The 23,323-nt window shown below is 39.2% G+C and overlaps 1 protein-coding gene across 2 annotated transcripts in view; it reads left to right on the top strand.

Moving 5' to 3' along the window:
- Positions 1 to 20,883, top strand: part of LOC148874413 (MACPF domain-containing protein At4g24290-like) — a 33,866-nt gene extending 12,983 nt beyond the window's left edge. For both annotated transcript variants that reach the window (XM_088965562.1, XM_088965563.1), the window contains exons 3-7: positions 10,723 to 10,921; positions 11,000 to 11,080; positions 11,197 to 11,380; positions 11,712 to 11,878; positions 19,995 to 20,883. In XM_088965562.1, the coding sequence (XP_088821688.1) occupies positions 10,723 to 10,921; positions 11,000 to 11,080; positions 11,197 to 11,380; positions 11,712 to 11,878; positions 19,995 to 20,705 (1,342 nt within the window). In that variant the 3' untranslated portion in view covers positions 20,706 to 20,883. The remainder of the gene's footprint in view (positions 1 to 10,722; positions 10,922 to 10,999; positions 11,081 to 11,196; positions 11,381 to 11,711; positions 11,879 to 19,994) is intronic.
- The last annotated feature ends 2,440 nt before the right edge of the window (positions 20,884 to 23,323 follow it).

Raw genomic sequence — 23,323 nt, forward strand, 5'->3', positions numbered from 1 at the left:
TTTTGCAACTAAATGGGCTTTCAGGCATTCCATTCTCCCATCTGATAGATACTTAATACTATACACCCATTTACAACCAACAACATGCTTACCTGGGGGAAGATTGGTGAGTTCCCATGTATGATTGTGATGAGGAGCAAAAAGTTATTCTTCCATAGCTTTTTGCCACCTTGGCAAGGTAAGAGCCTCCCAAACATCTTTAGGTGTGGATACAGAGGACAAAAAAGTAATAAGCTCACGATGGGAAGCGAAAAGGTGAGATATAGAAACATAATTGGATTGTAAAGTGCAACTACGTTTATCTTTCCGCAATGCAGTAGGAAGGTTAAGATCATAAGGCAATTCAGGTGTGGAAGGAGCTGGATCAGCCAGTGGAGTAGAAGGTGGTGGAGGTGCTGGTCTCTGTCGATGAGTATACACTTGACGGATTGGTGGTCTTCAGTATGCTCCTGCATTGGGGAGGCTCAGGCATAATGGGAACCACTGGAATGGAATTATCAACCGGAAGAGGAAGAGGAACCTCTGTAAGAGGAGGGATATCAGGACCAGAGAAGTACGACACCGATTCAAAAAATGTAACATTAGGACAAACAAAGGATTTCCGAGTAATAGGATTGTAGCATTTATACCCTTTTTGGGTCCTAGAGTAGCCAAGGAAGATACATTTAATGGAGTGAGCATCCAACTTGTCTAGACTAGGACCAAGATTCTGAACAAAGCACACACATAAAAATCCTGGCAATTAGGGGATATGGAGACAAAGTGGGAAATAAGATAGAGAACGGAGAACTACCATCAAGAATGGACGAGGGCATGCGATTATTGAGAAAACAAGCAGTAAGTACTGCATCACTTCAGAAACATTTAGGAACATTCATATGACGAAGAAGAGACCGAGTTGTTTCAAGTAGATGCCAGTTCTTCCTCTCAGCCACCCCATTTTGTTGAGGGTGTGGGCACAAGATGCCTGATGAATAATACCATGTTGTTCCAAGTATTGCTGAAATGAAGAAAGAAAATACTCTCTGCCATTGTCGGAACGAAGAATTTTAAGTGAAACACCAAATTGGGTAAGAACTTCAGCATGACACTTTTGGAAAATGGAAAATAATTCACTTCTTTCTTTCATTAAATAAAGCCATGTCATTCTTGAATAGTCATCTACAAAGATAACAAAATATCTGTAACCATTATAAGACTCAATTCTGATTGGACCCAGTAGAAGTTCAGGACTATTATCAGTCTTGAACCCTAATGGATTTCAGGATCGAAGATAAGAAGAAAGGTAAGAGGAAAGAAGAGGAAGAGGGAGAGGGAGGAGAAGTAGTAGAGCACAAGGGTTGAAAGGAGGAGCAGAAGCTTGATGTTCTGCCGCTGCCACTTTAATTAATATTTATAGGTTATGCTCATTACATGGAAAGGACAGATCTGCCCTTAGTCTTTACATAACAAATAGAGCAAAAATAAGACTGAAATAAATACAACTGAAACAACTAAATGACCAATAGCTAACCCTAGGCAAACTAGAACATCTTCTACCCTACGAACACAGTGGGACCGTAGCTATGGGGCCCGCATCAGTGTTCTCTACACTCCCCCTCAAGTTGGGAATAAATGTTTGTCATTCCCAACTTGGATAGATCTGCCTCTTGAAAGAATGGTAGGATCCATCTAATGGACGCCATAAAGGTTGCGGAATGGGTGGGCGAATTTCAAAAATTTCCTACCTTCTCCCAACTGGGAATCATATTCCCTAAATTTAGAATACAATATTCAAGGATCCTACTTGAACCATAATCAAACCAGATCTGTACCAAAAGATAAATGGGAGGAATATACCTGATCCGGAGAAGCAGTATCTCCCAAAATTGGTGTTCACGCCCAAAGAATGCTCCAAGATCCGTTCCTGCTGAAGATGACACAACTGTGAATGGAACAGAACCAGCAGGGTGCGTCCTACACACTGGATCCTTCACAAGAATCCTCTGGAAGTACTAAACACTGAATCCTTTTCAGTCTTTCTTGCAAGACTGATGTCAAGAACAGATTTCTTGACTTTCTTTTCTGCAAAGATCTAATCTTGCAATGGCAGATGGCGGCGGCAGGAGGAGATCTCCAAAACGAAAAAGGCTGAACTGCTTTTTCTGTTATTTCTGGAGAGTATCAATTAGATCTGATCTGAATTCGCAGGAGATATCCTATACCTCTTCAAAGTGGTTCGAAATCTCCTCCTTTCTTCTTGATTAAGAAACCTCCTTTTTAGGAGTTATCCCAATCCAAATCAGTATTTGGATAGGGGATAATCTTAATCCTTTCTGCAGATAGAGTTAGCTTACTCCTGATCTTATCAGGAGGTTATCAGATTCAAATCTAATTTGAATTTGGTCTCTAAGAGTGGATAAGGCTAAAGGCCCAATCCTTTTACTAACTTTAATCTCAAATTCGCCCCATGGATGGGTGATCATATCAGCCCACCTCGAAATGGGCTTTTGGCCCATTAAGTGTTCAGTGTCTAATTACTTTCCAATCTGCTGCCCAGTTGGGCTTCTTTGTATGGCGTGGGACCCAAGCATTGATCTACACACCAGCCACATGGGTTCGGATCAGCCTCTAAAACAAGGCCCAGCCGAATTCACTGAAAAACTCAATGAACCCCTTGAGTCCATCATATGGACCCTATGGGCCCAACACTTACATTAAGTGGTCCCTGGGCCAAGCCATTTTATAAAAACCCAGGGACTGTGGGCAGGTGCAAGATTAGCCCATCAGGTATTATCCTCAACACCTTCCACCTTCATGTGGTCATTGTTCTTGAATAGTATACCTCTACCCGGTCATCTCTTCAAGTATGCTAGTATTATTTCTACTGCTAGAAGGTGCGTGGTTCTAGGAGAATGCATGTACTAACTGACAACACTAACGACATAACTGATATTTGGCCGGGTGAGGCATAGATATAGGAGCTTTCCCACTAACCGCTGGAACATAACTTTGTCTTCAAGCAGCTCCCCACTCTCTGCACTAATCCTGTGGTTCTATTCAATGGGTGTATCTGCAGGTTTGACACCTAGCTTTCTAGTTTCAGCCAAGAGATCTAAAACATATTTCCTCTGAGAGACAAAGATCCCCTGTTTAGATCTAGCAACCTCAATACCCAAAAAATACCGTAGTGTACCCAGATCTTTCACCTCAAACTCTTGATGAAGGAGCTGTTTGAGGGACTCAATCTCATGGTTGTCATTTCTTGTCACCACAATATCATCAACATATACTGCAAGTAGTGTCAGTGACGACTCCACCCTCCTGATGAACATTGTATGATCTGATTGGGCCTGTACATAACTGAACTTCCCAAGGGCTAGTCTGAATCTGTCGAACCAAGCTCTAGGTGACTGCTTCAAACCATACAATGCCTTATTGAGCTGACAGACCTTCTTACCTGCCTCTGTATCATAGAATCCAAGAAGCAACTGCATGTAAACCTCTTCCTGCAAGTCCCCATTTAGGAAGGCATTCTTAACATCCATTTGGTACAAAGGCCAATTGTAGCTTGCTACAAGAGCTAATAGAACCCGAATGGTGGTCATCTTGGCTTCCGGGGCAAATGTCTCCAAGTAATCTATACCATAAGTCTGAGTGAACTCTTTTGCAACTAGTCGAGTTTTGTACCTCTCAATGGAACCATCCGCATTGTGCTTCACAGTAAATACCCACATGCATCCAACTAGTTTCTTTCCTTTGGGCAAGTCAACTAGTTCCCATGTATTATTTTTCAACAAGGCATCCATTTCAACTTGCATTGCACCTCTCCACTCCGGGACTGATAGGGCTTCTTGCACTGTTCTCGGAATAGGGACATCAGCAACAAAGGTGAGATAGGACCTGTAGGAGGGAGATAGGCGATCATAGGACAAAAACTGGGAGATGCAGTGGACTGTAGATGTGGTGCAATGCCGTTTTCCTTTACGGAGGGCAATGGGAAGGTCAAGGTCATCTGCAGAGGGTGAGGTAGCAACAATGGAAGGAGTCTCTGTGGGTCCTGGGACTGTAATATCTGGACTTGGAGCCGCAGAAGAGATTGGAGCTGGTTGGGACTGCTGATGACCGGGATCAACCTGCCTGCATCGCCTGTGATAGACTCTCAACTCCAGATCCCTTTGACCACCCTCGCTACTACATCCCTCATCACCAACTGGAATAGGTAAGGGAATAGCCCCAAAAGTATTAACCCTGTCCTCACTGCACTCCCCCTGAAGAAAAGGACCCAAATCTCCATGCTCACTACTCTCCCCCTGAGGAGAGACCCGAGAATAGTAGGGTGTCTCCTCAAAGAAAGTGACATCCATGGATACAAACTTCTTCCCTGAGACAGGATCATAACAATAATAACCCTTTTGAGTTTGTGCATAACCAAGAAAGATGCATTTGGAGGCCTTGGGTTCAAACTTGGAGTGATGGGGACCGAGAAGTTGAACAAAACAGGTACAACCAAATGTCTTGAGGGGAATAGTGAACAACTCCTCATTGGGGTATAGAAGGGAAAAATGAGGTTTCATATCAAGAACCCGAGAAGGAATCCGATTAATAAGATATACCGCCATAAGGATAGCATCACCCCAGAAGCGAATAGGAACATTGGAGGTAAACATAATACTTCTAGCCACCTCCAAGATGTGCCTATTCTTCCTCTCTGCAACCCCATTCTGCTGAGGTGTATGAGGGCAAGTGCTCTGGTGGATAACCCCATGATTAAGGAGGTATGATGCCAATGGATTAGCAAAGTCTTCTTTTGCATTATTAGATCTAAGCACTTTGATCCTGGCATCAAACTGGGTTAGGATCATTTGGTGGAAGTTTTGGGTCAGGGCAGGCACCTCATCTCGTGATCACATAAGATAAACCCAAGAAAACCGGGTGTGGTCATCAACAAATAACAAAAAATACCTGTACCCACCCATAGAAGGAATGTGATATGGCCCCCAAACATCAATATGCACAATATCAAAAGAACTATTACTCATTTTATTACTCAATGAATAAGAGTTTCTACAATGTTTAACAAACTCACAACTTTCACACTTCAACTGAAATGACTCAATAGACTCAAACAAAGTAGGAAACTGACTCTTCAAGGACCGAAAAGATAAATGACCCAATCGGTTATGCCAATAATCGGACTCACAACCTGAGAAACAAGTAACTTCTTATCCACTGACTCTTTCCGACGAGAACTCTCCCTGAGTAGGTAGATCACATTCGTCTCACAGCCAGTCCCAATCACCTTCTTCGTCTCTAGGTCCTGAAAAACACATCGGTCAGGAAAGAAAGTTACTGAGCAGTTCAAATGTTTGGTAATACTACTAACGGAAAGGAGGTTAGTATCTAGTTTAAGAATATGCAAGACAGAGGACAAGGATATAGTATCCGACAGTTTGATGTCACCCTTGCCAGAAATAGGGACAAGAGAGCCATCAGCTATAGATACTTTATCCCTACCAGAAGATAAGTAATAAGTAGTAAACAAAGAGGGCAAGCTAGTCATATGGTCGGATGCACCTGAATCTATTACCCAACACGATTCAGTAGTGCCTGGAGCGGAGGCATGGTAGGCTGAGGCTCGAGTACCTGAGTGTGCAAAGGCCGATGTGGCCGGAGCTGATGATGACTGCGGTAACTGAGCTGAACTGCCAACTTCCTTCTCCAATTGTATTAGAGCAACCCGAACTACAACTAAGGTCTCTAATGGTGTGCCTCTCGTGCCAGATGAGGATGCTGAATCAGTAGTCATAGCCACATGAGCATTACCCCTTTTATTTCTCAACTTTGTTGGGACCAAATGTGGATGCAGCTTCTAACATGTTTCTTTTGTGTGTTTAGGTTTCTTGCAATGCTCACACACCACATCCCTTTTATCTTCCTTCTTTATGTCCCTCTCTGAATCGCCCTCTGTTTTGGGTTTGACAGCTACCAAGGCAGGTGTAAGCGGCTGAGGTTGCATCATGACTTTCTTCCTGGTCTCTTCACTGTGCACTAAGGAGTATGCCTGAGAGAGGGTCACACTATCTCTTGTCAAAATCTGCTGCCTCACAATATCATATTCTGAATTCAGTCCTACCAGGAACTCAAACACTCTGTTTGTCTCGATGTGCTTTCTATGTATCTGAGCATCTTTGGTACTCTCCCACTCAAGAGTCTCTAAGTGATTAATCTCATGCCATAGGGACTTCAAGGTAGAGAAGTAGACCGACACCGGTTTCTCTCCTTGTTTAAGGGAATTCACTTCACAATTCAACTCATATGCTCTGGTAACATTAAGGGGTTGGGAGTAAGTCTCTTTCATCACATTCCATATCTCCTTGGCTGTCTTTGCCCATAAGTAATTTCGGCTGATATGGGGCTGCATAGAATTACAGAGCCATGTCATAACCAAGTAGTTTTCTTGGACCCACTTGGTATACATAGGGTCTCCCTTGGAAGGTTCTGCCACATCTCCCAAAAGATACCCTACTTTGCCCCTTCCTCCAATAGCCATCATGGCTGATTGGGCCCATTCCAAATAGTTTGATCCATCAAACTTTACGGTTGTAATCTGAAAACCTATCTCAGAACCAGCACCATAATTGCTGTTCCCAAAACTGCCTTCTGCCTGATTTTTAAACTCCATTTTGGTCAAGAACCAGAAGTCTCAAAATTAGGGTTATTACAGTCAAAACAAACACTAGGACTACCAACCACAATCACAAAATCAGTATAGAACCAATCTGTACTCACAGTAGATGTGCATGAAATATGTATAAAACTGATCTGAAAACAACAACCACACACAACAACAACAGTCCGAACTGTTTTCAACCCTTTAGAAGTGTTTGAAACCCCAAAAGAAAACTGAAAAACAGTTTGAAGAACAATCTGAGACCTTAAACTGATCAATCTAATATGCTGAAACCCTAAAACTGAACTATTAGGATTTGCCGTAGGGATAAGATCACAAGGTTCAGTCCAATACTAGGGTCTGCCGCAAGGACAAGACAAAACCCTAGAGAATAGAGAGATAAAACCCTAGAGTGGTTCGGCCACCCTTGCTGGATAGGTCCAACCTATCTTCTCTGATGTTACTTCTCTCAGAAAATAAAAGACTTACAATAGGATGCAGATCGTTGCCTACCAAGGTTACCTGAACCCTAGCCTTCTCTGATTCTTCCTGATCACCAACTCGCTGCAACTGTGGCACTTCTTCAAACAACTGCTAATCCTTTGGAGATCTCCAAGAACCAATCAACGAACTCTGCTTTCTCAGCTTCCAGCCTTAGATGGTTCTCATGTGGTCGGCTGGACTAGACTCACATGAGAAGCCCTAGCTCTGATACCAAGTAGAAGTTCAGGACTATTATCAGTCTTGAACCCTAATGGATTTCAGGATCGAAGATAAGAAGGAAGATAAGAGGAAAGAAGAGGGAGAGGGAGGAGAAGCAGTAGAACACAAGGGTTGAAAGGAGGAGCAGAAGCTTGATGTTCTGTCGCCGCCACTTTAATTAATATTTATAGGTTATGCTCATTACATGGAAAGGACAGATCTGCCCTTAGTCTTTACATAACAAATAGAGCAAAAATAAGACTAAAATAAATAACAACTGAAACAATTAAATGACCAATAGCTAACCCTAGGCAGACTAGAACATCTTCTACCCTACAAACACAGTGGGACCGTAGCTGTGGGGCCCAGATCAGTGTTCTCTACAGACCCCAAACATCTTAATGAACTAAATCAAAAAGACTCAACATACGACTATCAATTCTAGGACTGAAGGAAACCCGATGGTGTTTCTCATACTGACATGACTCACACTGCATAGATGACATATGACTCAATGATGGAACAAGAAGCTTGAGAGCTTTAAGAGATGGATGGTCGACTTTACAATGCCATTGAAGAGGAGTCAAAGAGGTTTGAAGTGCAATTGTAGAACCACCACCGTCAAGGTAATACAATCTGCCAGCTTCATGCCCTCCACCAATCTTCTTCCCCGTCGTTAGATCCTGAAAAACACAAGAGGAAGGGTAAAATATGATAGAACAATTAAGGGATTTGGTTAGTTTACTAACAGACATAAGATTAAAAGGAAACTTGGGAACGTATAAAACAGAAGACCAAGAAAGAGATGTTGTGTTAACATTACCAACACCGTAAATGGGGGAAGTAGATCCATTGGCAAGGGTAACACTATTTGATGTGGAGGTTGGAGAAAGGGAGGAAAACACACCTAGAGTCCTAGTCATGTGATCAGAGGCTCCAGAGTCAATTATCCAGGGTGAAGGTTTGGATGTTAGGCAAGCTATAACTGAATGAGCAAGGGTGGAAGTATTCTGATGTGAAGTGGCTTGAAGGAATCTCTCATACTCCTCTCTTGGAATACTCATCATCTCCTTCCCAGAAGTAGTTGTGACTATAGAAGATGTTGGATCAACTGGTTGAGTATCATTGGCTTCACCACCACCAACAGCTACATGATTAGCCCATGTAGATGGTGGGCCATGCAAATCATAACAAAAGTCAACTGTGTCCTTTTCTCCCACAATGTGTGCATTTCCTTCTCTCTCTTGTTCAAACTGCACTGACAGAAGCAACTACTGTGGAGTTACGCTTGGTCAAGAAGAATTCGTTTTAGTCTCATCTAATCAAAACGTTGAAGTCTTGCTTGGGGGGGGGGATGAGAAAAAGTTTACAAAAGAGAAGGAACGAGAAGAAAACAAAGCTGGGGTGGAGGATGTTGTTGTTGATGGAGTGGGGAAAGGTGAAAGAACATGGGTTTTGAAAAAATTGTGGTTACACAAGATCAGATTGAGGAAGAAGAGGAGGGGGGGGGGGAGTTAGGGGGGAATGGAGTTGAGATTTCAAAGGATAGTAACTCTAAGAAGGGGACAGTGGGTATTGATTGACTGGTGGACAAACAAATGGAAATCGGGAAGATTATAACAAATCGATAGAACTTAGTGAAGGGGTGTGGTTTGGGAGAAAGGTTAAGAACTTTAGTAGAGTGATGGGGGGTTGTTGTAGAGTCCGCAAATGAGTTGGGGGGAGGGGGGAAAGGTTAAGAACTTTAGTAGAATTTTCGGGTTATGGTGCGTGGGCTAGACTAAGGAAGAGAGACCTTTTTGCAGTCAAGGTTGGAAGTGGGACAAGCTGATGGTGTTTGCTGGTTTTTATATCACAGTTTGGTTGAGTCTTTCTCTCTCTGAGTTGTCTAAGGCCAGGTGTGTTGATTCTGGTGATAGCTTTGGGAGGGGGTGGATTTCAAATATGTAATTTGGATATTTGAAGATAGGTATGTTTTTGTTTTTGTTGCTGTTGTTTGGTAATATCTTATCACCCTCCTAGTTTGTATCATTTTTTCCTTTTTATGAATTTTTATTTTTAATTATAAAAAAAAAGATGTGATTTCATTAGCTTTGCAAAGGAACAAGATAACAATATTATCTGCATTCTCACCATCCTTGAAACAGAAGACATGCATCAAGGGCAGTGTTTTAAAAGCACAAGGTGCAAGGCGAGGCACGTGCCTTTTTAAGCAAGGCACAAAAATAAAAAAAAGGCTAAAAAATCAAAAAATTAAAAAAATGCAAAAAAAATTATTAAACATAATATTAGTAGAAATATAAACTTTAATTTTAAAATAAAAGTTAAAAAAAACCTATTATCTAATATTGAAATACATAAATATAACATGTAAAGCATATTCAAATGAGAATTTAAAAATAAAATCAAATATATAAAACATTTTCCAGCATATAAAACCCCCAATCTCTTTTTTCCTCAATTGCATTACTAAAAGTAGCTAATGTGATGTAAAACATATTACATTCTTGATTCTACGAGCCGCCTTTGTACTATGTCCATCGAGGCAAGCCCAAACAAGTCCACATCAGGTCTTAAATTCTTAGTTCTCACACAAAAAAAAATAATGATTTTATAGTTTTAATTGCTTTTTAAGAAGACATTTTATTAGGATGAATGAATGAACAAAATTACCAAATAGGGGGTAAGACAATTGTGTGAGAACTAAGATTAAGACCTAATGTGCACTTGCTTGGGCTTGCCTCGATGGGTGTGGCACGGGGGTCTAGGGGGCGAAGCCCTCGGCCCAGCCGTTAGACACATAAAAAGCAAAAAAGCGTCACTTGAGCTGGTGTGCGCCTTTTGAAAGGGCTGCACCTAGGACCTGGGTGAGGCGCCTACCCTGAAATGTGTCTTGCCTGTGCGCCTAGGCGCGCCTTTTAAATCACTGATCAAGGGACAAATATTGATTTGGTCTTCTTCTCTGGAGCATCTCTCTTGTGCTAGTAATCATTTTAAGGCTTCCTAGCAAAAAATCTTTGACTTTAGGTGGAGAAGGGCTACCCTACACTGCTTTGACTGATTACAAAAAGGGATTGGGGAGAAAAGGATCAATGGTTTTGAAAATAGATTCACAAGAGAAGGATCTGCTTAACTGAAGAAATCAAACCTGTTGATTGTCATTTACCTTTTTTTTGCATCTTGTTAGTATCCATATTTGGACATATTAGCCTTGCCAAGATCCCAATATTATGTTCTTATAAATAAGTAATTATGATCATCAAAATAAACAAAAGTAAGTAATTATAAATAATGACTTTGGAGTTAAAGTAGGAATCTAAGTAACCTTGAATTAATTTGATGCTTTGCTGACTAGATTTATTTGATAGGTTCATTGAGACGTATGGGACACACATAATTGTAGGAATGGCTATTGGTGGTCAGGACGTAATTTGTGTTAAACAGAAACATTCCTCATCCATTCCTGCTGCTGAACTCAAAGGATATTTGGAGGATCTTGGAGATTCTATGTTTTCAGATAGGAGCACTTCTCCTTTACAGCAGAGAGCTAGAGAATCCAAGAAAAAGGTAATTTTTGTTTCACATTATGACTTTAATGTTCATCATATTTATGCGCTTGTTTGATGCATGTTGCCCGTTCTGTAGGTTCCCGAGGTCTTCTACCATCTTTTGCAGTCAAACCCCAGGCAGATTTCCAACACTGTTTTAGAAGCATCCAGCAAAGATGTAAGTCTTGTATTCCACTTTCTTCAGAAACTCTTGTAACACATTGTATTCATTTCCTGCTTAGAGAATTTCAAATGCAATTTCAATCTTGAGCGTATATGGATTGATTTGAATAGGGCCTGACCATCATTTGCTCGAAAAGAGGAGGGGATGTATATTGCCACAATCATTATAGTTGGCTCCAGACAGTGCCTGCTAAGCCAGATGCCATACTCCTTAAATTTGTACCCATCACTTCTCTTCTTACTGGGATCCAAGGCAGTGGCTATCTTAGTCATGCAATTAATCTATATCTTCGCTGTAAGCACCTCGGTTCTACTTTGATGGGAGAAAAATAGAAGTTTCTTGTATTTTCATTAGTTCATTGTCTTCATCGTCGTATACTAGCATGTTAGGATAACATGTATTTCACTCAGTCTATGAAATTATTCAAAAAGGAAAAGTCATATTATGTGCAAGGCAAATTAGATGGGGGAAATAGGACTTAAATTGCACTTCAAAATACCTCTATCTGGTGAAAATTCATGATGTTTATATATTTTCAGATTTGTTTTTAGTTCTATATGATTATCAATTTGCCAATGGAAAGCTGACAAGTTGTAATTTACTTTCCTCTGATTTCCATGCCCAGACAAACCTGCTCTTAAGGATTTACAGTACTTCTTGGAGTTTCAAGTTCCCCTGCAGTGGGCACCTATGTATAATGAGCTTCCTCTTGGGCCCCAAAGAAGAAAGACTTCTTGTCCTTCATTGCAGTTCCATTTCTTGGGTCCCAAGCTTCATGTCAACTCCACCCAGGTAGTCTGTCTATCATCTGATTGACCTTTTCCTTTTAAAATTTTCAATCTAACATTCTTTATTATCAGCAATTAAATATTTATTAATTCCTTAGTTACTGATTAAAGTATAAGAGATTTAAAGTTTCAACATTCTAGTGTCTCAGGTTACAACAGACTACAGTTTTTTTCCAGAATAAATAAGTCTTTCTGCTCCTTGGTTTGCTAGAACATATCCCAATCCATCTGCTTCCCTTATTACCCATCCAAAACTAGAATTGAACCTACTTGCAAGCAGGTCAATTTCTCTGAAGACGAATCTAAACTTCCAAGGTGTTGAACTGATTTGCTTTCCCAAGATATGACCAGGAGTTAATGTCTTTTAATTTCCAGTTCTGCTGCTCCAATCTGCTCAGTCAGTTTCAATCCTTGTAGGAGAGCCAGAGTTTCAGCCTGAATTGAGTCACCAAGGCTGTCCTGAGAATAGGGCCACTACTACTCGATGATTTCTAAACACTCCCCCTATACCTGCTCTCCCCGGTTTACCCAAAGAACTTCCATCAAAGTTCAGTTTTATTTTATTTGGTGCAGGTGGTTTCCAAAACCATCCTCACACTCTCTATGTAAATCTGTTTGTATCACTTTAGTCCAGTTCCTAAGAATGTTATTTATAGACATTCCTGAAGAGTTCCATAGTTTTAATCCAATGTGCAGATCTGATTTTCATTTATGATTCTTTGATTTCTTTCCTCTCAGATGGTCCGCACCACAGCCGCTCTGCCTTCCATAGACATTTTCCCTTTTTTCTGTTGCCTCAGCAAAGTAGAGCTGAAGAGACTTGCTACATCCTGTGGGCGGGCTCATCTGCAACCAAAGAGAGAACAATATTCCCAAATACAAGAAACAAAGAGTTGGAGATTAGTGAATGGGGTAGGGTTTCACCACAAGCCTTACAAAGGACACACATATGAGGAGAGAGGCACTTATTCGGCCTTCTTTTCTGTAGCACGTCATAGGTGTATACCTTCCCCAGAAACACTTCCCAACAAAAGGCTTGTACTTTGGGAGGGATTGAAAAGGTAATTAATACAACATGATCATAGAAAATTTATTCCTTATGCTCAAAACCCCATTATGAACCAGCCCAGAACAACTGTGGTCTTGTTACACACTGTTTAGCCAGAGTCAGCAAACTGATTCAATCTCCTTTTGACCCCCTTAAACTCAGCCCCTATGTCTTCTACAAAGAGAGAACAAAAAACTGATTCACACTCCTTTTGCATCCAAAGAGAAAAAAAAAACACCTAGATTCTTTGCACAAAGACGAGAATAATAAATGGGATAAGGTATCACCACTACCCGCACAAGACGTTCTCACAGGAATGCTCACCCTCAAAGGTTTAAAATGAGTAACAGACTAAAGAAAGAGGCACAATAAAATAATCCATCAGAGGTTGTGAACCAAATTCTACTATCAGTAACATTGTGGTGCAAGTAGACCTTTTCCAGGGTTGAAATCAAGAGAAGTAGGGAATCACATTTGTTAGAATTGTTAGAATGTACTCTGTTGCTAGTAGTTGACTACACGCAGAGATTTCTTAGTAGTCAACAACTAACAATATACTGTTTTTAGTAGTCGACTACTAGACAAAGATATTTCCTAGTAGTCGACTACCAGGGCACCGTTGTAATTTTTCTCTTTTATTTTGTTGCCCTAATATAAATAATAATGCTAGCGCCGCCAACCTATCTTCTTAACTCCAAATCTTCTCCTCTCTTCTATTCAACAACGTTTCTACCAAGAAGACAAGGTATCAGAGCATCGGTTTTGAGACTAAAAATAGTTTAGTCATTAGTTCTACTAAGTTTTCTTCTATTGATTGAGGTTGACTGGACTGTTCATGACACTATTCACGTCTCAACTTTTTGTGCCCTAGGGATAGAGAATGTTCTCCAGTCCTTGTTGGAAAGGAAAAGGACTCAAGAGGACTGATCGTCCCCTTTGAAAAGAGGCTTTAATGCCTGAAGTTGCAACGTTGTGTGAGTTGGTGGTGCTTTTCTAAAAGCCCTCTATTTGGTAGTTCAAAGAGGGCAGCCTTATGATGTCTCAAGTTGTGAGGTAAGTGCTTCTCAATGTGTGGTGGTTTGTGGTGTGGTAAAATCTTTTGGTAAGTGTGTGATCTTCCCCTAGTGTTTCTAAAGTAGGAATGGCAACGGGTAGTGTACCCATGCAAATTGCCCTACCCGTTCCTGAACCCGCCTATGTATCCCTGATTCCAAACCCGTCCCAAACCCATCTAACTTTTCCTCTCAATTTCCCAGATCCATCCCGTCCCAAACCTGTTAAACCCATCCTGACCCGTCCTACCCATTAAACCCCTTGACCAAAGATTTTCTACTAAAAAAAGTTTCTTAATGCTTATAGTGTGACTTGAACCCGAGTCAATTAATGATAATGCCAAATCTCTTAACACTACTTTAAGCTACTAAGCCATCTTGCCTTTTGTGTTATTTAATGAAATAAAATAGATTTTATTAACTTCTGTGTTCATCAAAACAATCAATACATGTATATGATTAACAATTCCAACTAAAAATTAAAAAAAATAATATTCAAAATTAGCATTTTATAACTAAATGAAATAAACAATCTATCAAATCCAAATTTACCTCAAATGATGATTTTAATCCCAAGAAATTTATACAAATAAATATTAATAATAGAATAATTATCTTAGTACTTAAAATTTATAAATTTGTGCATGAGATATAATATAATAGGTTCATATTTATGCATCTCGAGTATCGGTTATCGGATACCTTAAAGTCAAAACCCAAACACTATAGGGTTTTTATCTAAAATCCCAAACCCTATTAGGGTTGGGACGGGTCGGATACCCGAAAATTCCTGCGAAATTGCCATCCCTATTATAAAGTAGAAGGGTGGTTATTCATAGTGTTTCCCAAGGAGAAAGTGTACTATAGTAGGTGCATAAATTGTTTAACCATTTGCCTAGGTGACACACTAGCAATCTCTTCTCATATTCATGGCTTCATCAAGTGATAGCACCAAACCTATAGTAGTTGTGCAATCAAATGTCATGACTTCTCAATTAACTATAATGAAACTTAATAGTACTAATTATATCCCATTGGCCAAGTTGGTTGATTTATCCCTCATTGCAAGAGGAAAGTTCAAATTCATCAAGGAGGGTCCATTGAAAAGTGAATCATAAGGGTACAATGAATGGGTACAAGAGAATGCCCAAATTATGACATCTCTTTAGAATAGCTTAAGTAATGAGCTTAATGTTTATTGACACCTATCTATTGATTTAAAGAATCAACAAGAACAAAGAGAATATCTAGATGTGGGAAGGTTTTTATCTAGGTTGAGGTCTGAATTTGAACCAATGTGGGCCCAAATCTTAGGTAGTAGTGATCTTCCATCCTTGTCCGAGGTTTTCTCTCACATAAGGAGAGCCTCAAATCCACATAGTGATCATTCACCTTCAAAAAGATCAGCCATGGTGGTTTCCAGAGGAGGTTTTCCCAATAGAAGTATGCATGGTAAAGGTGGAGGTAGTGTGAGGGGTTTTGGCTGTAGGCCCAAGGGTGGACGTGGAGGTGGTAGAGAGGTTGGCAATGCAAGAAGTGATGGTGGTCGTAGTGGTATTGGGCGTGGTTCAGCTCGTGAGTGCTCACATTGTGGACGAGGTCACACAGTCAACTTTTGTTATGATCTTTACGGCCCTCCATCTTCTTGGGCTAACCATGTAATGGCGGAAGGTGACTTTAGGAATCTTTGTATGATTGAAGATTCTCTTGCTTCTAATGTTGGTAAGGATGAAGACAATTTCTATCCTACGTGAGGAGTTAGGTATTGCTTGGCAGTGGGCGTGGTTCTCCTACATCCTCCAGTTTTACCATTGCTACACTTGTGAGGTCAGGTACTACATGCCTCGTTTCTAGTTCTACACCTTCAACCTAGGTAATTGATTCTAGAGCCTCAAACCACATGACTTGCTCTTCAGATATGTTTGTCTCGGTCACCACTTTCTACATTCCTAACTATTTCTTTAGCTGATAGTTCTTCTTCTACTATTTATTGGTACTGGTAATGTGTCTCTTGGTTATGACCTTAGTTTACGCTATGCTTTTTATGTTCCCAAGTTTCCCCTTAGTCTCTTGTCTGTAACTAATTTTACTCAAACCCTTCATTGTTCAGTAAAATTTTGTCCTAAATAGTCTTTCAAGATCTCAAGACGGGAAAGATGATTGGTGGCAGTTGTGAAGTTGGAGGACTGTGCTAAATATTGTCTTCATTCCTTTCTTACAACACATCAATGGCATTGTCATCCCGACCATCCTTCTATGTGTGTTTTGAGAAAACAAGTCCCAATGCTAGAGTATGTAACTCAGATTGTGAGTCATGTCATTTAAACAAACATCATAAAGTGTCTCATTCCTAGATATGATAAGAGCGTCTTAAGTCCTTTTGCTTTAGTCCACTCGTATGTTCAGGGTCCTAGTTGTGTGTCAACTTATAATGGATTCAGATACTTTGTAACATTTATTGATGACTATTTCAAGAATGACATGGATTTACTTAATGTAGGATTGTTTAGAATTGCTCTCTATTTTTCTATCTTTTTCATGCTGAAATAAGGAATCAGTTTGGTGTATGCATTAAAGTGTTTCGTTTTGATAATGCCAAAGAATACCTTCATAAAATGTTTCAGTCTTATTTTGACTCTCACGGTATTATACGTCACTACTAATGTTTTGGAAATCATAATCATATCGTAAATCGTAGAAAATTGAATCGAATCGAGTCGTGAATCATATCGTAAATCGTAATATTTTTTCTATTTGATACAAACTTGTCAACAAAATTAAATATAGATATACTAAAAGGCTAAATATATATAGGAAAGTGATTTACCCTATTTTTGATCTATATCTACCATATATGTACTTAAAACAATAGAACTTACCACTTATACAATAGAAGTCTAAGATGATATAATCAAGTTTGATTTGAAAATCAAACAAGTCTAAATACAATGCCCTTCAATGTATATATGATAGAAAATAAACTCAATTTCTGGTCTTGAATAATGTAAATAAGTCATTTTCTAGTAAGGGCTTAAAAAAAGAGTCTCCCACGGCAAAACTAAATATAAACAAAAAAAAAGTAGAGAACTAATTCTTAATTGAATTTATTTGAATTGTCGTGAATCGTAAAAATCATAAGATTTATGAATCATATCATAAGATTCAAATCGTGAATTGTATGGCCCAAAAATATATTTGGATTCATGATTCAATCAGCACTACCCTTAAATATATTGGAGTGATGCAGTCCTCACGTCTTGTTTTCTCATAAACCGTATGCCCTCTTCAGTCCTAGATGGTGAGCTATCTTTCTCTATCTTGTTTCCTTCTACTTCCCCCTTCCCTCTTCGTCCTCATGTGTTTGGTTGCGTGTTTTATTCACAAATTGGGTCTAGGCCATGATAGACTTGACTCTTGAACTATCAGATGTGTTTTCCTTGGTTATTCTCGTACTCAAAAAGGTTGCAAGTGTTATGATCCTGTTGTACAGAAAGTTTTTGTTGCTCTGGATGTTACCTTCTTTGAGAGTTTACCCTATTTCTCTAGACATGCACCTACTCCTATTTCTCTTCCCTCTAACTTCGGTGATGTCCTTATTCCCTTGCCTACTGTGGAGGAGCCTATTCGACTATCTATTCATCTTTTTGACTCCAAATCTCTCTCCTCTGTTCCTTTCTTCTCTTCTCTCTTCTATTCAGCAACGTTTCGACCAAGAAAACAACATTCATTATCTCTCATACCACTTCTAAACCCAAAGTCTCAAAATAGGCCCAACTCTAAATGCACACCAAACCTAGCAACAGGTTCAGCCTTAAGTTTTGACAAGGAGTAAAGTTCAGGGGACTAGACATTAAGGGGCAAATTCCCTATCTGTAGGTCTTCCCAGAATAACACTTTATTTATCTCTCAAACTACTTCACAATCCTCACAGGAAATGATAATATCATTTGCAAACTGCAAGTGAGTCACCACCACCTCCAACCTCTAAATTGATTTTCTTGATGAGCCTTGATGATTTTGCCTACTTAGGACCTCAGCAGCAATGGTGAACAAGGAGGGGGATAGGGGATCACCTTGTCATGGTCCTCTTTTTGCTGGAAAGAAATTATTTGCTACTCTATAAAAGGATTGAGAAATGTGCCGAGTTAACACAACCTTTGATCTATGATCTCCATCTTTCACCTAAACCAATCTTTTCCATGACTCAAAAGGAAAGACCAGTCCACCATGTCATATGCTTTTTCCAGACCTAGTTTACACATTAGACCTTTCCCTTCTTTTTTTTTTCTTTGTTGCCACATATTCATTTGCCACTAGGATTTGATCCATTAGTTGTCTTCCTTCCACAAAGGCTCCTTTGTTCTGAGAGATATCCAAGGGTAAGATAGTCTTTAGTCAACCAGCCAGGACTTTAGCAATGATTTTATACATATTGCCCACAAGGCTTATCACTCTGTAGTCCTTTGGGCTCTTGGCCTCTTTCTTCTCAGGTACTAGAGCAAAAAAGGCTGCCTATTGGCCTTGCCTAGGCAGTCCAAAATACTTAGTTGTCTGTTTAGTTTTCTTGATTACTTTGACATATGTTTGCAATTAATGGACACTTAAAATTGGGTAGAATTTGTGTCAGACATGTTTTGGCACCAGAATTGACATAATAATTGAGGGTCTATTCTCCTTGTTCAATCTGTAATATGTGATTAAAGAACCATGAATTCTTAGCATAAATCTGGGGATTTGTAATACTTGGTAAAATTGTTTCCAACCCATGGTTGAACTGGCTTGGTCAGACCAGTTGACCCATCACCTAGCCAGGCTTCCAGGTCCATTTAGCCCTCAAACCATTTACTCACAAAAAAAAAAAGAACTGTTGACTCAGTTAACCATTTACCCAGTTGGTTGAACAGCTGAACCATTTGACTCAATCAGCAGGTCATGGATTAGACATCAGTTATCCTTTTCTTTTCTTTTCTTTTTTTGTGTGTGTGTGTATCCATTTCTATCACTAATGACAACAATTCTCATTTTTGAACTATTTTTTGTTTAATAAGAGATGAATATATAATATTAGAAACATGCTTAATTGACTTATGAAATAAAATGTACTCAATTGGACAAGCACTTGAGTTAAATTATTAAGTAGATACTGTTAAAATAAATATTTCAATTTACAGTTGAAAATTGTAAGTATGTGGTTTTCAACCAGGAATGCTTTTTTAATCTCATGCAATGTGGATTGGAATATGCTATTTTAACATGAGATTTCAAATATCATGTGACAAGTTCTCGTATGTCAGCTTTTGTTGATTACATTTTGTTTGGATATATAATACTGCATCTAAAATATTAAACATCGCCAGTTTGCATAATTGGAAGTTAACATTTATTTATTATCTAATATACCATGTCTCCATATATTTGTACGAATTGAAAGTCCTGCCCCAGCTGAGTCCCCCATAACCCAAGATTTTGGAGAGACAGGTTCGACTGTGTGATACATATCGACTTGTTATTCAAACCTGTATAACATGTCTTATGTTGCTAGGATCATGTTCATGACAATAATTTCTGTAAGATTTTAAAGTGACAGGATCTGCTGCCAGCAAATAGCATGCTAACATGCTGATAGCAGAGCTTCCAGATGCACATCAGGCACTTCTCCCCATAGCGTGTTAGCACACTTTTTGCTGGCACTTGGCTCAATTTTAAATGCGTTGTGTTTGTTTATTTTCAATTAAAAGGATGTTTGTCAAATACTTAATTCTAACTTCTGCTTATTCAAGTACATCTTGTTCACTTTTGAAAGCTTAGATTAGTTACTAGGATTTTTGGTTGACAATGTGGAGAAGCTTGGTCTTTCTAGCTTCATGGGTAGTCCGGTCCTTGAGTTGAAGTTTGTATTCTTATGTGATGTCATATTTGTCTTCTAGCTCTTTCTGATTCTGCATCATATTGGAATAAAATATCTTGGTGGTATAGCATAAGATTTTCTGCTTAATTATTTTATCTTGGGATCAATTTAGGTCTCAAGTGATCGGAAACCAGTGACTGGCCTACGTTTGTACTTGGAAGGAAAGAAATGTAACCAACTAGCCTTGCATGTACAGCACTTGTCAAGTGTTCCACATATGCTAGAATCATTGTGGGCTATTTCTACCAGACCTTGGTCATGTCAGTGGAGAGGGTCTGATGATGATTTATGCAGCAGACAATACTTGGAGCCAGTCAAATGGAAGAGATACTCAAATGTATGCACAGCAGCGGTTAGGCATGACCCCAAGTGGCTGCAGAGGGAACCTGGTGGTGTTTTTGTGGTAACAGGTGCACAGCTTCTCACCAAGGGGAAGTGGCCGAAGACAGTGCTTCATCTTCGGCTGCTCTTCACTTACCTGCCCAGCTGCAGTATTCGTAAGGCTGAGTGGGCAGTTGCACCAGTTGGTTCTCACAAGTCAAGTTTCCTCACAAACCTCAGTACAACATTCACGCAAAGGGAAGCAGCCACCGCTCCCCCAAAACAAGTGCCTGCTGTGCTGAACTCAGGTGTATATCCTGATGGCCCACCATCGCCAAATCAATCCCCGAAGATGCTCAAATATGTTGAAACAACTGAGGTGCTGAGGGGTCCGCATGATGCCCCTGGGCATTGGCTGGTTACAGCTGCTAAGCTAGTAACAGAAGGTGGCAAGATTGGCTTGCATGTAAAATTTGGCTTGTTAAATTATTCTACAGAATAAAGAGTGTTGTATTTATGATTTTTCTTTTTGATTTGTTCATTGTAGTAAGGTTATTGCTCGTTGCTGCTAATACAGATGTAAATAAGAAATAACTTTGGGTACAAATGGAGCCAATGAATATACATATTGATGTTATTTCTTTGTATATAAGAAATATAGAGCAGATGATTTAATTTTAGTTTGGAAATTGTCAAATCTGCTTGCGAACTGGGTGACCAGGTTTAATTGTTCAAATCTTGAAAACAGCCTCTTTGTATATGCAGGGGTAAATACATCTGTCCCTCTCCACACCCTGCATTGGCTGGAGCCTCTGCACTGGGCTGCTAGCCATCTGGGTGCCATTGAATCTCAAGTTAATTGGTATTCTCTTATATGTAACATTAAAAACTATCCTAGTTGTTCACTTGTTTGGCATCGCGGTGTCTATTTAGCGTTGGTTGAATCAATTTACCATATTAGCCTTTCAGCCTTTGTAATAAATGGGCAAAGAAATGCAGCACTATACTCTAGAACTTCATGAGGAAGACTAGAGAATGATTATAACCTGGCCTAGGGGTGAGTATGGCTCGGTTTGGTTCGGTTCCAAGGAAGAACTTGAACCTACCCTATAGGGGTCAGTTCTAGGGTCCAAGGTTTTAAATATTGATACAGGCTAAAATGCTCTACTGGTGTATCGACCTGTACTGGTGCTTTTTTTTTTTATGTTTTATTTTTCTTCAAAACTGATTCAAAGGGTTGGGTTTAAGTTCCGGTTACTCTTTGAACCATGACCTGATCCGGTACACCCCTGTAGGGGCGTATCGGAAAAGTTCTGATACGATACGTATTGGTCGGATACGTAACAATATTTTAAACCTTGCTATCTACGGGTGGAATCTGTTCTAGGGTCTACGGGTTCAATCATAATAATTAAAGCATATACTATCTTTATTGGTTAAATTGAGTGATTTAATGATATATTAATATATGCTTCAAAACTTATTATTATAACTTTATTTTTGTAAATATTACCTTTTACATTATTTATTATATATATCCAAATATTAAAATGAAAAAAAATGATCAAATTACTTGAGTGACTCAACGGTCAAGTGAAATTAGGGCCTTTGTAACCATGGGTGTTGAGGTTCAAATCCTTACATCCTCAAAGTATTTTGGGATTTATTTTAAGGCAAGTTTCATTCTAAGGCCATTTCCACCAAGGTCAATCAAGGTCGGTTGTCAGTTCGAGTAGGACAAACCCCTATGCCTTAGAACTAGCTTGGGTGGGGTTAATTCTTAGAATTTGGAACCACACCCTACCCAATAACAGATTGGATAGAGTCAGTTCAAGGTTGGTTCCAACTAGAACCTACCCATTTGCTAACCCCTAAGTTGGGCCTGGCAACTATGGTAAGAACTAAAGGATGGAATTTGGCGGGCTGGGTTGGGTTGAGGGTTGAGAGATGAGTGAACAGTTGGAAAAGGTTAGTTTTGTCATTAAAAAATATAATTACATTTATGGGTCACTCCTATCATGGTCACTTGATGGAAAATCTTTGAAGAGAGAGAGAGAGAGAGAGAATGATAGTGTTGTTAATAGACTTCGAAGGTCCAATACCTAATTCTATTATGAATCCAATTATCTCGAATTTAGATGTTAGAACTTGCATCTAATTTATAACTGGATTGGATGTGGATTTAATCCCATTGGATGCAATTAAAATCCAAGTCTAATAAAAAATATTATTTATGTATATATGTAATATAATTATGTATTTAAATATATATATATATATATATATATATATATATATATATACATTATGTTTTTATAATATACAAATATTATGTGTATTTGTATGAAGTTTTTAATTGTTAATTTGAGTACTTTATATTATATTTATTATACATATATAAGTTAATTATTAAGTTTTTAAAACTTTTAATTTTTTTGGTCATTTAAAACACGTATAAGAGAATTGGGATTAAATATGAGTCCAATACGTTTACAGCCCTAGAGTACAAAGCCTGTTTGGGAGAGCTTATGTATTGATTTAGTTTTGTTGACTGAGTCACTTCGAAGAAACTACAAGGAATAAGCTCAACATAAAGTTGATTTTCCAGCTTATGTAAGCCTACTTTATCTTTTTGGATTTTCCACCAAACACTGTTGGGGAAGATGGGGTCACTGTAACTTTGGAGGAGAAGCTCTGAGGCGCATCTGAAGACAGTCTTTATAACGTTATTTGCCCCCACTCAATTTTACTGAGTTTGTTGTTGGGTTACAGGCAAATTCGTTCCCAGGATACAACAGAGCCTTGGACCAGAATCTGCAACCAGCAAAGTTGAAGAGTCTCCAGAAAAACCTTCTTGGAGACTGTAGTAGACCAGATTGAGAGAGAGAGAGAGAGGGTGAATTTCGATATTGTGTGATTTGGAGTCTGATTCATGCTCCTTAAATAATTTGTGAAGAGATATGAAGAAAATGTAGGTGCTGGTTTAGAGAAGGCACCTTGAACAGTCACAATTTCAAACATTGTAACTGTTTAAAAAATAGTTAACAGTTGGTGACTGTTAACTTTGAATTGTGCCTTTTGATCACACCGATCGAATCGTGTTTGTTGATCTCATCAACG

This window comes from Nelumbo lutea, chromosome 1 (assembly GCF_056320005.1).
Source record: "Nelumbo lutea isolate HS-2025 chromosome 1, American lotus-T2T, whole genome shotgun sequence".
NCBI lineage: Eukaryota > Viridiplantae > Streptophyta > Magnoliopsida > Proteales > Nelumbonaceae > Nelumbo > Nelumbo lutea.